Source organism: Lampetra planeri, chromosome 76 (assembly GCF_965212315.1).
Source record: "Lampetra planeri chromosome 76, kcLamPlan1.2.h2, whole genome shotgun sequence".
Taxonomy (NCBI): Eukaryota; Metazoa; Chordata; class Hyperoartia; order Petromyzontiformes; family Petromyzontidae; genus Lampetra; species Lampetra planeri.
Window position 1 is genome coordinate 923,998 of NC_136181.1, and position 14,895 is coordinate 938,892.

Sequence of the window (14,895 nt, forward strand, 5' to 3'; positions counted from 1 at the left end):
AGTGTAGTGTATAGTCGCGTATCGTGTAATGTATAGTAATGTAGTCTATAGTGTAGTTTATAGTAGTTTATAGTCTAGTGTATAGTGTACTGTATAGTAGTGTAGTTTCTAGTAGTGTATAGTGTAGTCTATAATAGTGGAGTATATAGTGTAGTGCATAGTGTATTGTACTGTATAGTAGCGCAGTGTATAGTAGTGCAGTGTATATTGGAGTGTATAGTGGAGTGTATATTAGTGTAGAGTAGTGTATAGTAGTGTAGTGTATAGTGTAATGTATAGTAATGTAGTGTATCGTAGTGCAGTGTATAGTGTAGTGTATAGTAGTGTAGTTTATAGTAGTGTATAGTGTAGTCTATAACAGTGGAGTATATAGTGTAGTGTATAGTGTAGTGTACTGTATAGTAGCGCAGTGTATAGTAGTGCAGTGTATATTGGAGTATATAGTAGTGTATAGTGGAGTGTATAGTCGTGTATAGAGGAGTGTATAGTAGTGTAGAGTAGTGTATAGTAGTGTAGTGTATGGTAGTGTATAAAACCAGATAAATCGGAGAAAAATCCATGCAACCACAGGGGAGAGACACACGCAAACTCCAAATATACAGCAGGTGTCAGGGTCGGGATCGAACCCTCCTGCATACGTGGCAAGGGAGTTAACATCCCTTGCATGATGTGCAATTGTTGGTCTAGATCGTGTCGGTGTAATGTCGAATGAGTGCAATTCAATCATTCACCACCCAACATGGCCGAATCAGTCAAAGTTGCCACCCAGATAATATGCCAGTTGATTTTTGTTTTTCAACAGACTGGCACGTTGATAAAGCAAGTTTTTAATCTGGCACGTGATGTATGCTGTTTTGCTGGAGATCATAACCAGCATCATCAGGTATTAACCAGAGCTCAGATCTGGAGTGAATGCACCTATTGTTACAGGTCCTTTAGTAGCCACCATGACGTCATCACTACAGCCTTGCAGGTTAACCAGATCTATTAAATTAGATCCGGTTCAGCATAACGTACATACATAATGCATATTCATTATGTACATACATTATGTACATTATGTATGTTGCTTGATTGTGAATAACCCAATTAATAATATATATTTATATGAAAACATTAACTTGGCCTCCTCTGGTCTTCGCACCTGATTGGCTCTAAAGTAACAACATCACCTTAACCCCTCTATTTAAGACCGAAACAGGAGGAGGATTTCTCGATGAAGCTGCTTGTAATTACCGGCGAAACGTCACGGTCCTCGAATTGTAAATGTTGTCGAGGGTTTACTCTCCAACACACAACTGCTTAGTGCTGAACTACTAACTCATTGGCACGTTGAATTTAAGTGACAAACCTTATTAATGTTCTGTATCGGGTGATGGTGGTTTAACAACACATGTATATTTATGCGATCTAACCAAACAAAAACAAATCTTGTACGGATAATATTGGTGATGAAAGTCTCCGTGTGATTGACAAGGCTTAATGTTTAAACTTAAACATCTTATTTAAGCAATATTTGCAAATATTCGAGTGGTTATTCAGAAAAATGTCAAGTTGTTTAATTATCATATTAAATGATAGATTTCTGAGTGTCATAATTATTCTACTTAAGGGTTATGATGATGATGCCCTGGACCGAGCCAAATGGAGAAGACAATGCCGAAAGGCGGACCCTGCGCCACAGCGGGAACAACGCTAGGAAGAAGAAGATGATGAAGCAATATTTGATGATATTCCGGTAAACGTCATTGGGAACATCATTTAATAACGATGTGTTTTCAGGCTGCTCTGCTTGGCTGTGCATTGTGTTCGCGGATTGGTCTGAGCGGGACAAAAAAAATCCACAGAATGTTGGCCAAACTCCTAATTATGGACTCTAATCAGCGAACACCACAACTGGAGATTGCAACACTCCCTAGTGCCTAAAAACAACGTGCTTCTGGGTAGTGAATGGAAACAAATCCTCAAGAATTCCCTGCGGATTTACTCACGTTTAGAAGATCCCCCGGATTGTGCACGTGCCTCGGATGACGGCTCGTCCTCAAGTGAGAAAAAACAAAAACCATTCGCCATTTATTTAGGTATTCGAAGTTACGTATCACAATCGAGGCATACGAACATCGAAAAGTGTAAACTTTGATATTTCGTGAGGTCAGAATCAGAATCGATGTTTAGACTGAAGGAGGCAGAGGAACCTGGAGATTTATTATCACAGATGTCCAGTAGGGGCATGCGGTCAGAAAGTTACAACAACAAACATCACACACAACAACACGATAGGAGTGTGAAATAGAGAAAAGGTAAGAAAGTCACTAAGAATAAATCAAGTATATAAGGTACAAATTGCATAAGTAGAGACATTCCATGCTGATTTTAAACACTAAATGCAAGATTTGGTGCAAGGCAGCAAAACATAAACAACAACAGTCCCAGACCACACCAAGACAACAACAACAACAACAGTCCCAGACCACACCAAGACAATAGCAACAGGCCTAGATCACACCAAGACAACAACAGTCCCAGATGACACAAAAACAACACCAGTCCCATACCACACCAAGACAACAACAGCAGTCCCAGAGCACACTAAGACAACAACAGTACAGGATCACACCAAGACAACAACAACAGTCCCAGACCACACCAGAACAACAACGAAAGTCCAAGACCACACTAAGACAACAAACACAACAGACATAGGCCACACCAAGACAACAACAGTCCCAGACTGTGCAATAGGGATAGTTCAATCGCAATTATATGGGCGTCTTAGGTTTCTTTGGTTTGACAATGGGTTAATGAATAAGCTCAGTATGGCACAGAATTGCCAAGAGGGATTGTATGAACAGGGCCATGTGGTGTGATCCCAGACCACGACAAGACAACAACACAGTAGCCCCTCAATTAAATTGCAAATTCAAATATCTATGATACAAATGTGTTTGTAGCCAGGGTTAATCTTCTGCTTCAGAATATGCTTTGCAGAAAGATTTACGATATTAAGGAAGCAAACAAGGTTGTTCCAAAAGTTTGTAGTGCTGCAAAGGCAAAGGCTTTGTCACCTATTCCTTTTCCATTTAAATTTCACATGGGAATGAAATTGACACTTTAATTAATACTACAGCCAAATAGCTTTTGCAAATGTGGTTTGTATCCAGGAAGAGGCGATCGTGGGGCTCGGGTCTCATGGCATGTTCTGACTCCGCTTCCAAACATCGATGGGGCATTGTACTCCTACTACTCATAGTACTACGCGACAGGCCACTGAGTGAATGCAGGGAGCCAGGCGGAAGTGGCTAAGACATCGACTCCGGCTGTGAAGTCCGTCACGGCACCTTGGGTGGACCGGTTGATGCTCTGCTGGAGGAGGAGGTGGTGGAGGAAGAGGTGCAAGGAGACTGTCGCGTAGTTATGAGGCTACGTGAGGCTAATGTCTACTCACACACATCATATAACATTGACAAACATATTTACGTGTTTATGTTCAATAGGGATTACCGTTGGTAGGGCTATTTTAATAAACACAATAGACAGGAAGGACAAGTTCAAAGGGCTCGCATAACGCACATGCATAATGTGCGTTGCCTCAGTAACCCCCCCCACACACACAGATTGTGCAAGAGCGCAGAAGCGTGGTCAACACATCTACACCTCTATATAAGGAACGAAACAGTAACTGTCGCCTGATGAAGCTAGTTGTCATTACTGGCGAAACTTCGTACTCAGATTGTAAATGTTGTGGCTTGGCTCTCTAACACACCGGTGTGGTGTACTAGTGACGAATTGACATGTTCTGTTTACGTGACAACCCCTACCAGTTGGCTGTGTTGGGTGGTGGCGGGTTTAAACGACACATTTATATATTTACGCGATCTAACCCAAAAATCTCTATTATGGATATTTACGTGTTTATTTTTGTTTCTTGCACATCCGGCGCTCTAAGTGTATGGCAGTCAAGTGAACTCGGATCGCTGTCGCTGCTGCGAGGCTTTAGGACACCGCGTGGCTAGGGTATGTTAACTACCTCGCCTGGTAGTATTTGACAGGTACTTTTCTACTTTACCGAGTGTTGACATCCCCAGCGTTTAACAGTACTTCTTTTTAAATCCTTTATATTAAGTTCGCTTGCTTGCTTGCTTGCATGATTGCTTGCTTGCTTGCGTGCTTGCTTGCTTACGACCGTGCAAATCTTTCGGTCGTTTTTTAACCCACTTCCCGTGATCCAATCGAGCTGACATTTTCCACACACACTCGTTGTGCTAGACAATTAATGTTCGTGGAAAAAAATTCCCAAAATTGTACACTTTTTAGGCAAAAAACATTATTTTACATATATTCAAATAGAACTCATTCATGGCTTTGGCTGAACGTCACAGTGTAAGAGCCCAGAGCGTAACCCCTCCACGGGCCGTGGCGAAGTAGCGCAGTTGGTAGCGCCCTCACTTCCCATGCCAAAGGTCGCGGGATCGATCCCCGCGTCCTCCACAGGCGAATATATTTTTAAATCCTTTATATTAAGGTCGCTTGCTTGCTTAGGACCATGCAAATCTTTCGCTCGTTTTTTAACCCACTTCCCGTGATCCAATCGAGCTGACATTTTCCACACAGACTCGTTGTGTGTGACAAATAATTTTCGTGAAAAAAAATTCCAAAATTTTACACTGTTTAGGGAAAACAAATTAAATATTTAATTACCAATTGCTTAATGGTGGCAGACAATCATCTGACCCATAGGTGGCAGCCATCTCAAGCCAGAGGACGAGAAGACTCTAGCCGCCAAGTATATAAAGGATTTATAGTGAAAAACTTTGTTTTTACGGGTTTACTTGTTTGTATTTGGATTCTCAACCAACATCGGTTTAGTTCGAGGTACACCGATTGTTTTCTTGCACTTGACGACGTTGACCAATTTCTCCTGTAGCCCCGTTTTCTTGCACTTGACGTTGACCAATTTCTCTTGTAGCCCCGCCCACCACCCCCACGTTCCATTCCCTGGTTACCACATTCAGATAAGCCCCTCCCCCCTCAACTTGTATTTAAGGGCTGGTCTTTTAGAATCTTTCCTCACTTGATGCAGTAATTTTAGCTGTGACGGTCCCACCTGATGACGGAGACTTGTGTTGCCTCCAAAACGTCGTGATTTATTATTTTGTTTTATTTCTATTATTACGTTTATAAATTGTTATTAATTTTTTATTTTATTTTTTACCTACGTGGCTTTTCCGAAAAAACCTAAGAGTATGGTATACAGGAGTTCCTGGGTTCGATCCCGACCCTGATGTCTGTATATTTGGGGTTTGGGTTTCTGTCTCTCTCTCATCATCACCATCACGGTGGCTAGGGGATGTTAACTACCTCGTCTGGTATACAGGAGGCCGTGGGTCGATCCCAACTGATGTCTGCTGTAAATTTAGAGTTCGCGTTTCTGTCTATCTCTCATCATCATCACGGTGGCTAGGAGATGGTAACTACTCTTCCTGGTATACAGGAGGTCGTCGATTTGATCCAGACCCTGACGCCTGCTGTATATTTGAAGCTTGTATGTCTCTCTCATAATCATCACGTTGGCTAGGAGATGTTAACTACCTCGCCTGGTATACAGGAGGTCGTGGTTTCGATCCCGAACCTGACGCCTGCTGTATATGTGAAGTTTACGTGTCTCTCTCTCTCCCCGTGGTGGCGTGGATTTTTATCTCCAGGTCCTCCGGGTTTTCCCTTCACATTTCGAATCAATATCACGCGTTTAGAGTATTCAGCTGCTATAAATGTCCACGTGATAAGCGTCTTCGTTGAGCTATCATTTGTGATAGCCAGGTCACTTCTGAAAAATAGCTATACAGCTCAGTGGGCCTTAACTGGTATAAAAAAAGAATGTATGTAAATGCTTTACCTGTAAAAGCGGATTAGCGGGTTCGGGTTGCTTGATCTGTTCGTGCCTGGCTCGACGAACCGTCAACTCGTAACGCTGCGGGCCGATGTCCAGGACGTGCTCCTGTTTCGCCAGCACCCGGTCCATTGCTTGAGACACAAGGGTCACGCAGGATAACAGAAACAGAGAGAATTTGGTTTAACCGATGGCGACTGTTCCGCAAGAGACTGATGGTGATAAGAGATGCCATGGGAGGGATCGTAGGATGGCAGCGAATTAACAATCGTTATCATCAGCCGTGATTCATTCCAGTGCCGGATGAAGGCCTCCCCCACGTTGTTGCCACGGCCTTCTATGCTGGAAGTCGGCGGGTCGATCCCGACCCTGATATCTGCTGTATATTTGGAGTTTGCATGTCTCTCTCCCCCTGGTCGCGTGGATTTTTTTTCTCCGGGTCCTTCGGGATTTCCTCCACGTTAGAAACAACATCACGCGTTTCGATTATTTGGAGTATTTTTCTGCTGTAAATTTACACGTGATAAGCCACTTCTTTGAGCTATCATTTGTGGCCAGGTCACTTCTGAAAAAAAGCTAATAGCTCAGTGGGCCTTACCTGGTAAGATAAAACATAGCGTAGTTGTATTTGTGTATATTTTGAAGTTATGTTTTTACTTTTCTTATACTTTGCACTCCTATCGTGTTTGTGAGTATTGTGTTTGTTGTTGTAACGTTCTGACCCGGTGCTCCTACTGGACAAAAATAGCTTCACAGCTCATCGGATTCCTACTGTAGTATACATATTCTGATGATTCTGATCTCTCACTCTTCTGCGATGCAACAATTCCACTAGTTCCTGCACACGTGCTCATTTAGTCGCTCCATCTCCTCCGTTTGCGTCCTATCCGATGCATTCTATTCCTTGGCTGACTCTCCGTCACCAATCTTCACGAACTGACACCATCAATTCTAGTGACATTGCTGGGGCCCCGAAGCTAGGCCAAGCTTAAGAGACCCCATCCATGAATGTGTGTGTGTGTGTATATTTGTCACATCGGAATGAACGTTTAGCGAGTATTTTTTCTCTCTATCTCCTTTATTTTCTTGGTATTATATATTATTTTCAGATTTATAGGCCCCTCATAATGTGAGTCCCTAAGCTGTAGCTTACTCAGCTTCGGCCTAAATCAGGCGCATCCCGGTGTCCAGCTTACACCCACTTAATGTGTCCACCAGTTTCAATTACGTGTTTTTCGTGACTGCAGGAATTACTATATTCATTGGTTCTTTCGGTAAAGTTACGTATGTAGAAATAATATTTTTTTTTAAAATAAATCACGACGTTTTGAACGCAACACAAGCGCTCATCCTCAGGTGAAAATGGCGTAAAACACACAGCGAGGGAACACACAGAGGGACATCACACACAGAGCACACCGAGAACGGCAAACTGCACGGAGGCAAATACAGCAAGAAGATGGGAGAATGAACTCAGCAAACCTTTGAAATATAATGCGATGTAACCCAGTGGGCCAACAACACAGACACTAAACCAGGTTGACCACGTATTTCAAAAGACTGCTCAATCTTGTGTTCATCTTCTAGGTTGAACACACCAACATAAACAGAAGATAAGTACTCGTGAACAGACACGAGGTACTAGGTAGCAGAGATACATACACAGAGAAGACACACAGGGAAAGGTGTTTGGGCAGTACAGAGGGAAACAACGAGCAACACCACACCAAGAGACATACACACATGGAGAGGCACACACAGAAAGACGCCCGGAGGGATAAGGTACAGGGACTTATATAGGCTGTAGAGGTGGGGGAAGAGAAGGGTAACCGTGCATGGACATGCAAATACCAATGCAGGCAACATGCGGGCTCCCGTTGCGAGAGCAAGAGAGTGTCGGACAGCTGGGGTTACGTTGGGGGCATGATACTCTGGCTGACCTGGGGACACGTGAACGGATTATACTGGAGGGGGGCCACCAGTGGAGGGGGCCAATGGGTGGTCACATGGTCCAAGAAGAAATATCGAGAGCCTTCGGGCAAGGGCGAGAGAGATCGAGAAGGTGGGTGGGGCGAGAGGTGGAGCCAGTCCCTGCCCGGCCCGATATAAGGGAGGCCCTGTGAGGGGCTCGGGGTTCTTACTGTTGGAGAGGCAGGAGATCCACGTCAAGCTTGAAGAAGCCTCCAGCCACGCGGTCCGGGACCCAGCTTGTGGTCCGGACCGGGATAGTGGAACCGTGTCTAGTTCCACCATATCGTGGTGAGTTAGGTGGTCACCACCCGAGAGTGTGTTGTGTTAATAGCCTGGAGTATGTGGTGCTAGTTCAATAAAACGTGTTGCTCCCAAGACAACGTCTGCGACTCAGTTGGACTAACTACACAAGCAACCATTATCAGGTACAATGAATGAGAAAACAAACATAGTAAACTTGGAAATATAATGCAATACAACACAGAGAGTCGGCCAACACAAGTCAACACCCCACATGGTTGATTACGTTCCTCCAAAGATTGCTAAATTTGAGAGATAGACAAAACATAGACACACAGACAGACACACAAGCAGAGAGAGACTTAGAGAGAGAGAAATTTGAGAGAGGCCTTAAATAGAGAGAGAGGGGGGGGGCAGAGGGGGAGTTGTGTGGAATTCCTGCCCAAAGCAGATGGACGAGCTGGGCACTGGACATCTAAACAACAAGCACGGAGCGTTGTGTGGAATTTCTGCCCATAGCGGCTGGAGGAGAGAATGGACCAATAAACAAGCACAGAACAAGCACGGTAGAAATCAAATTTAGTAAAATTAAGAAATGTAATGCAATGCAACACAGAGTCAGTTAGCACACAGTTAATGTTTATCTCTGCGAGTCTCTCTCTGCTTGTGTGTCTGTCTGTGTGTCTATGTTTTGTCTCTCTCTCAAATTTAGAAATCTTTGGAGGAACTGAATCAACCAGATCGGGTGTTGGCTTGTGTTGGCCGACTATCTGTGTTGTATTGCATTATATTTCCAAGTTTACTATGTTTGTTTTCTCATTCATTTGTACGTGATGATGGTTTTTTGTGTTGCAATCGAAACATCGTATTCTATTATTATTTTATTTTATTTATTTCTACGTGACTTTACCGAAAGAACCAAAGAGCATATATAGATACTTTTGCTACTAGGATAATCCGACACTGGGTACGTACGGTGCGAATGAAGTTAAACATACATTCAATAATGTAGAGTATAAAAAGTGCAAATAATTATATCAAGAGACAAAAAGAGGAGCAAAATAGTAACAGAACTCATAATAATAAAGTTGTAATAAAGCAGTTTAGTTTAGAATGGGATGCCCAGTTCTCTGTGTTGGCAGTGGTGCACAATGACAAAGAAAACAACTCAACGTACTCCTAAATAACACTGCCTTGAAATAATAAAATATATAATCGTCGACGTTTCAGGCAATGCTCCTTCTTGATAGCATATAATACTCATACCGGTATTGGCCAATACATGTATTGGATAGGTAATCTATTGAACTGGAGGAAATGACGAAAAGTGTCCGGCCCATTGGATTATTTTATCACTCTCGACAAAGCTACACATTCTAGCATGTGCCAACAGGTGGCAGTACAGCACCGCATTGCCTCTGGGAGGGGTGGGGGGTCACTCATTTCCATTTTCTTGAGGCTCAACATTAACCAAAGTCGCAGCCAGAGAGAGGGAGGTGTCCGTGCTGGAAATGTGCTGGAGGAGGGACGGTACTGAGATCCCTTGAAGGGTTGCGGGGAAGCAGTCGTCAGTCTGAACGTGCAAGAGAGACGCGACATGACACGGAGAAACGCAGACAAGTGTGTGGGTGTACTATGTTGTAGTCTATCGTATAGTAAGTGTGTACTCTGTTGAGCCTCCTAATCGAGGGTGCGGGGGAAGGACAACAAACTAAACACACACAAAACTGTTCAAATAATATTATTTAAGAAAAAATTGTATAATGGTGTATTGTATAATTTAGTGTATCGGATTGTATATTGTAGTGTATCGTAGTGTCTTTCTTTCTTATTCTTCTTCTTATATAAAAAACTAGCGGAAGTACCCGGCTTTGCCCGGGTGAAAAATATATTTCTTAAAAACCGTGCATATATATACACAGATACTAAGGTATTGTCAAAGCCCGGTGGGCTGTTTGTACATTTCTCCACCAACAAATATATAAGAGGCTTTCACAAGTCCAAAAAGTTGTAGAAAGTGTGGGGTAAATAGTTGATGTCAAAATGTTTCCGAAAATTGTGGTCTCCCCCCCCCGCCCCACAAAAAATATCTTTACCCCTCGTAGGTATATATACTAACAACACCTTACATACAACAGAGGAAGTGGTATCTATTGACTCTGTAGTAGTATCTACTGACTGTACCGTAGTATCTACTGAGCCAGTAGTAGCTACTGACTGTGTAGTAGTATTTAGTGACTGTAATAACTACTGACCATAGTAGTATTTACTGGGCCTACAGTAGTATCTACCGACTATATACTCGTAACGACTAACTGTATAGTATCTGCTGACTCTATAGTTGTATCCACTGACTATAGTAGTAACTACAAAATCTATAGCAGTATCTACTCACTCTATAATAGTATCTACTGACTCTAGTAGCTACTCACCGTAGCAGTATGTACTGACTGTATAGTAGTATATACTGACTGTAGCAGTATTGACTGACTGTAGTGGTATATACTGACTGTTTTAGTATTTACTATAGCGGTATCTACCAACTCGATAGCAGTATCTACTATCACTGCAGCAGTGTATACCGACTGAGGTCGTACCTGCTATCACTACAGCAGTGCATACTGCTGTGGTGGTATCTGCTATGATGAGAGGAGTACATATTGTGGTGGTGGTACCTGGTATGATAACAGCAGTGCATATTGACTGTACTCATCATTCACCCTCACCATTCACCACTCACAACTCACCCTTACCACTCATCCTCACCACTCACCACTCCCACTTACTATTCACCATTCACCCTCACCAACCTCCCTCACCAATCTCCCTCACCACTCACCCTCACCACTCACCCTCACCACTCACCACTCACCCTCACCACTCACCCTCACCACTCACCAATCACCACTCACCCTCACCACTCACTCTCACCACTAACCCTCACCACTAACCCTCACCACTAACCCTCACCACTCTCACTCACCACTCTCCCTCACCACTCACCACTCACTCTCACCATTCACCCTCACCATTCAGCCTCACCACTCACCCTCACCACTCACCCTCACCACTCACCGTCACAACCACCACTCACCCTCACCACTCAACTTCACCCTCACTACTCACCATTCATCCTCACCAATCACCACTGACCAATCACCACTCACCACTCTCCACTAACCCTCACCACTCAACCTCACCACTCACCCTCAAAACTAACCACTCTCTCACCACTCACCCTCACCACTCAGCACTCACCCTCACCACTCACCCTCACCACTCACCCTCACCACTCACGCTCACCACTCACCCCTCACCGCTCACCACTCACCCATCACCACTCACAACCGCCACTCACCCTCACCACTCATCCTCACCACTCACCCTCACAACAACCACTCACCCTCACCACTCACCCTGACCACTCACCACTCATCCTCACCAATCACACCCTCACCAATCACCACTCACCCGCACTGCTCACCCTCACCACTCACGCTCACCCTCACCACTCACCCCTCACTAATCACCACTCATAACCGCCACTCACCCTCACCACTCACCCTCAACACTCACCCTCACCACTCACCGTCACCACTCACCCTCACTACTCACCACTCATCCTCACCAATCACACCCTCAACAATCACCACTCACCCTCACCACTCACCCTCACCATTCACTCTGACCACTCACCCTCACAACAACCACTCACCCTCAACGCTCAGCACTCACCCTCACTACTCACCCTCACCACTCATCCTCACCAATCACACCCTCAACAATCACCACTCACCCTCACCACTCACCCTCACCATTCACTCTGACCACTCACCCTCACAACAACCACTCACCCTCAACGCTCAGCACTCACCCTCACCATTCACCCTCACCATTCACCCTCACCACTCTCCCTCACCACTCTCCCTCACCACTCACCAGTCAAGCTCACCACTCACCCTCACTACTCACCACTCACCCTCAACACTCACCCTCACCTCTCACCACTCACCCTCACCACTCACCTTCACCACTCACCCTGACCACTCACCACTCATCCTCACCAATCACACCCTCACCAATCACCACTCACCCTCACTAATCACCACTCACCCTCACTGCTCACCCTCACTGCTCACCCTCACCACTCACCCTCACCACTCACCCTCACCATTCACCACTCACGCTCACCCTCACCACACACCCCTCACTAATCACCACTCACAACCGCCACTCACCCTCACCACTCACCCTCACCACTCACGCTCAACACTCACCCTCACCACTCATGCTCACCACTAAACCTCACCACTCACCCTCACCACTCACTAATCACCTCTCACAACCGTCACTCACCCTCACCACTCACTCTTACCACTCACCCTCATCACTCACCCTCACCACTCACCCTCACAACAACCACTCACCCTCACTACTCATCCTCACCAATCGCACCCTCACCGCTCACCACTCAACCTCACCCTCACCACTCATGCTCACCCTCACCACTCACCTCTCACTAATCACCACTCACAACTGCCACTCACCCTCACCACTCACCCTCACCAATCACCACTCACCCTCACCACTCACCTCACCATTCACCCTCACCACTCACCCTCACCATTCACCCTCACCATTCACCCTCACCACTTTCCCTCACCACTCTCCCTCACCACTCACCAGTCACGCTCACCACTCACCCTCACTACTCACCACTCACTCTCAACACTCACCCTCACCACTCACCCTCAACACTCACCCTCACCGCTCACCACTCACCCTGACCACTCACCACTCATCCTCACCAATCACATCCTCACCAATCACCACTCACCCTCACTGCTCACCCTCACCGCTCACCCTCACCACTCACCCTCACCACTCACGCTCACCCTCACCACTCACCCCTCACTAATCACCACTCACAACCGCCACTCACCCTCACCACTCACCCCTCACTAATCACCACTAACCCTCACCACTCACCCTCACCACTCACTAATCACCTTTCACAACCGTCACTCACCCTCACCACTCACTCTTACCACTCACCCTCACCACTCACCCTCACAACAACCACTCACCCTCACAACAACCACTCACCCTCATCACACCCTCACCAATCACCACTCACCCTCACTGCTCACCACTCAACCTCACCACTCACGCTCACCCTCACCACTCACCCCTCACTAATCACCACTAACAACCGCCACTCACCCTCCCCACTCACCCTCCCCACTCACCACTCTCCCTCACCACTCTCCCTCACCACTCTCCCTCACCACTCTCCCTCACCACTCTCCCTCACCACTCTCCCTCACCACTCGCCCTCACCACTCGTTAAGGGCGATCCTAAAGGAATCTACAACCTTCTATGTTTCCTTTGCGCGATTCAAATAATCGATTCCTGGTGCATCGGAGGTTTCCATTTTTAATTACAGAATTTTATTTTCATTGTTATGTTATGTTTTAAAGTTTTCAGGAGTTTTTAATTATATTTTAGCCCCGGTCAACGCCGGATATTTCCCATTCGTAGCAGTTTATATCAACTCTATAACCAACTTATATTAAACGGAAATAAGGCGATTCTAAATGAATCTACAACCTTCGATTCCTTTTCGCGATTCATAGAATCCATTCTTGGCACGGTCGGGTTTAGAGTTTTAATTGCACAGTTGTATTTTCATTGGGATGTTATGTTTTAAAGTTTTCAGAAGATTTTAAATTTATTTTTCCCCCGGGCAACGCTGGGTATATCGAGTTTATTCCACAAAGTCGTCGCCTGACAGAGTTGCGTGTCGAGGCCTAGTACCATGCAGAGCCTCCGGCCTCGCCTAGATTGCCCATCCGGCTGAGGCTGGGTACTGGGGCCGTTACCCCCCCCCCCCCCCGCGCTACAATAATACTGTCTAATCGCTATAATTTTATTATCTACCGACCCTATAATAGTAATTGCACACATTGGGGTGGGGGGGGATTGAAGAGGACGTGAAACTTTGATGAATTTACCTCAGAGTCGCGTGTTAATGCGTGCGCATATTTTTAACGGGAATTAAAAATGGCGTCCACCCCGCAGCGAAGTTGTTGCTACCCGTTGCCAGGGGCAACCGCCGTGGTCCGCGCCGGTCGCCGATATTAAATAAATAAATAAAGATTTAAATAACTAATTAAAGAGAAATCGCACTAAATCGATAATCGGTCCGATTTAAAGTTTAGAAACGAAAAATCGGAAATGCTTAAGTTTACCGCGGGGCCGGGGGCGTGCCCACCTGCAAAATTTTATCTCGGCGAACCCCACGGTCCGAGAGCTTCATCCCCCGCAAGGGAGCGTACGCAGACGGACGGACGGACGGACAGACAGACAGACAGACAAAAAATGAATTATATAGGTTAGATTCTCCGCGCGCTCGCGCTTGCGGGGGATTTGGCTCTCGGACGGTGGGGTTTAAGACTGAAATAATTTGCCAGCCGGCACGCCCTAAGCCCCGTGGTGGGAATAGGCTATTCCGTTTTCCCGTCCATAAACTTTTAAGTAGTTTAATTAACACATTTGTGCCGTTTCTATTATTCATTATTTACTTATTGCGCGACATCGACCGTACCAACTGACGACAATTGCGTGGGGGGGGGGGACCCTACCAAGTTGTGCGTTCACTCGAGCTCACGGGGACATTTCCTTTTACGCGTTTAAAGCCAACACATACACACATGACGCTGCGGATATTTCTTCACAGTGTCATGTCCTCTTCGCCCCCCGCAACACGATGTGTCCAGTTTATACTACTGACTCC

At 45.6% G+C, this 14,895-nt stretch overlaps 1 protein-coding gene across 3 annotated transcripts in view; it reads right to left on the reverse strand.

Annotated features, from left to right (window-relative positions):
• LOC144737983 (protein mono-ADP-ribosyltransferase PARP14-like) overlaps nucleotides 1-14,895 on the reverse strand; it is a 124,663-nt gene that overhangs the window by 90,354 nt on the left and 19,414 nt on the right. For all 3 annotated transcript variants that reach the window (XM_078620904.1, XM_078620903.1, XM_078620905.1), the window contains 2 exons: nucleotides 5,894-6,021; nucleotides 1,992-2,040 (listed from right to left, as the gene is read on the reverse strand). In XM_078620904.1, the coding sequence (XP_078477030.1) occupies nucleotides 1,992-2,040; nucleotides 5,894-6,021 (177 nt within the window). The remainder of the gene's footprint in view (nucleotides 1-1,991; nucleotides 2,041-5,893; nucleotides 6,022-14,895) is intronic.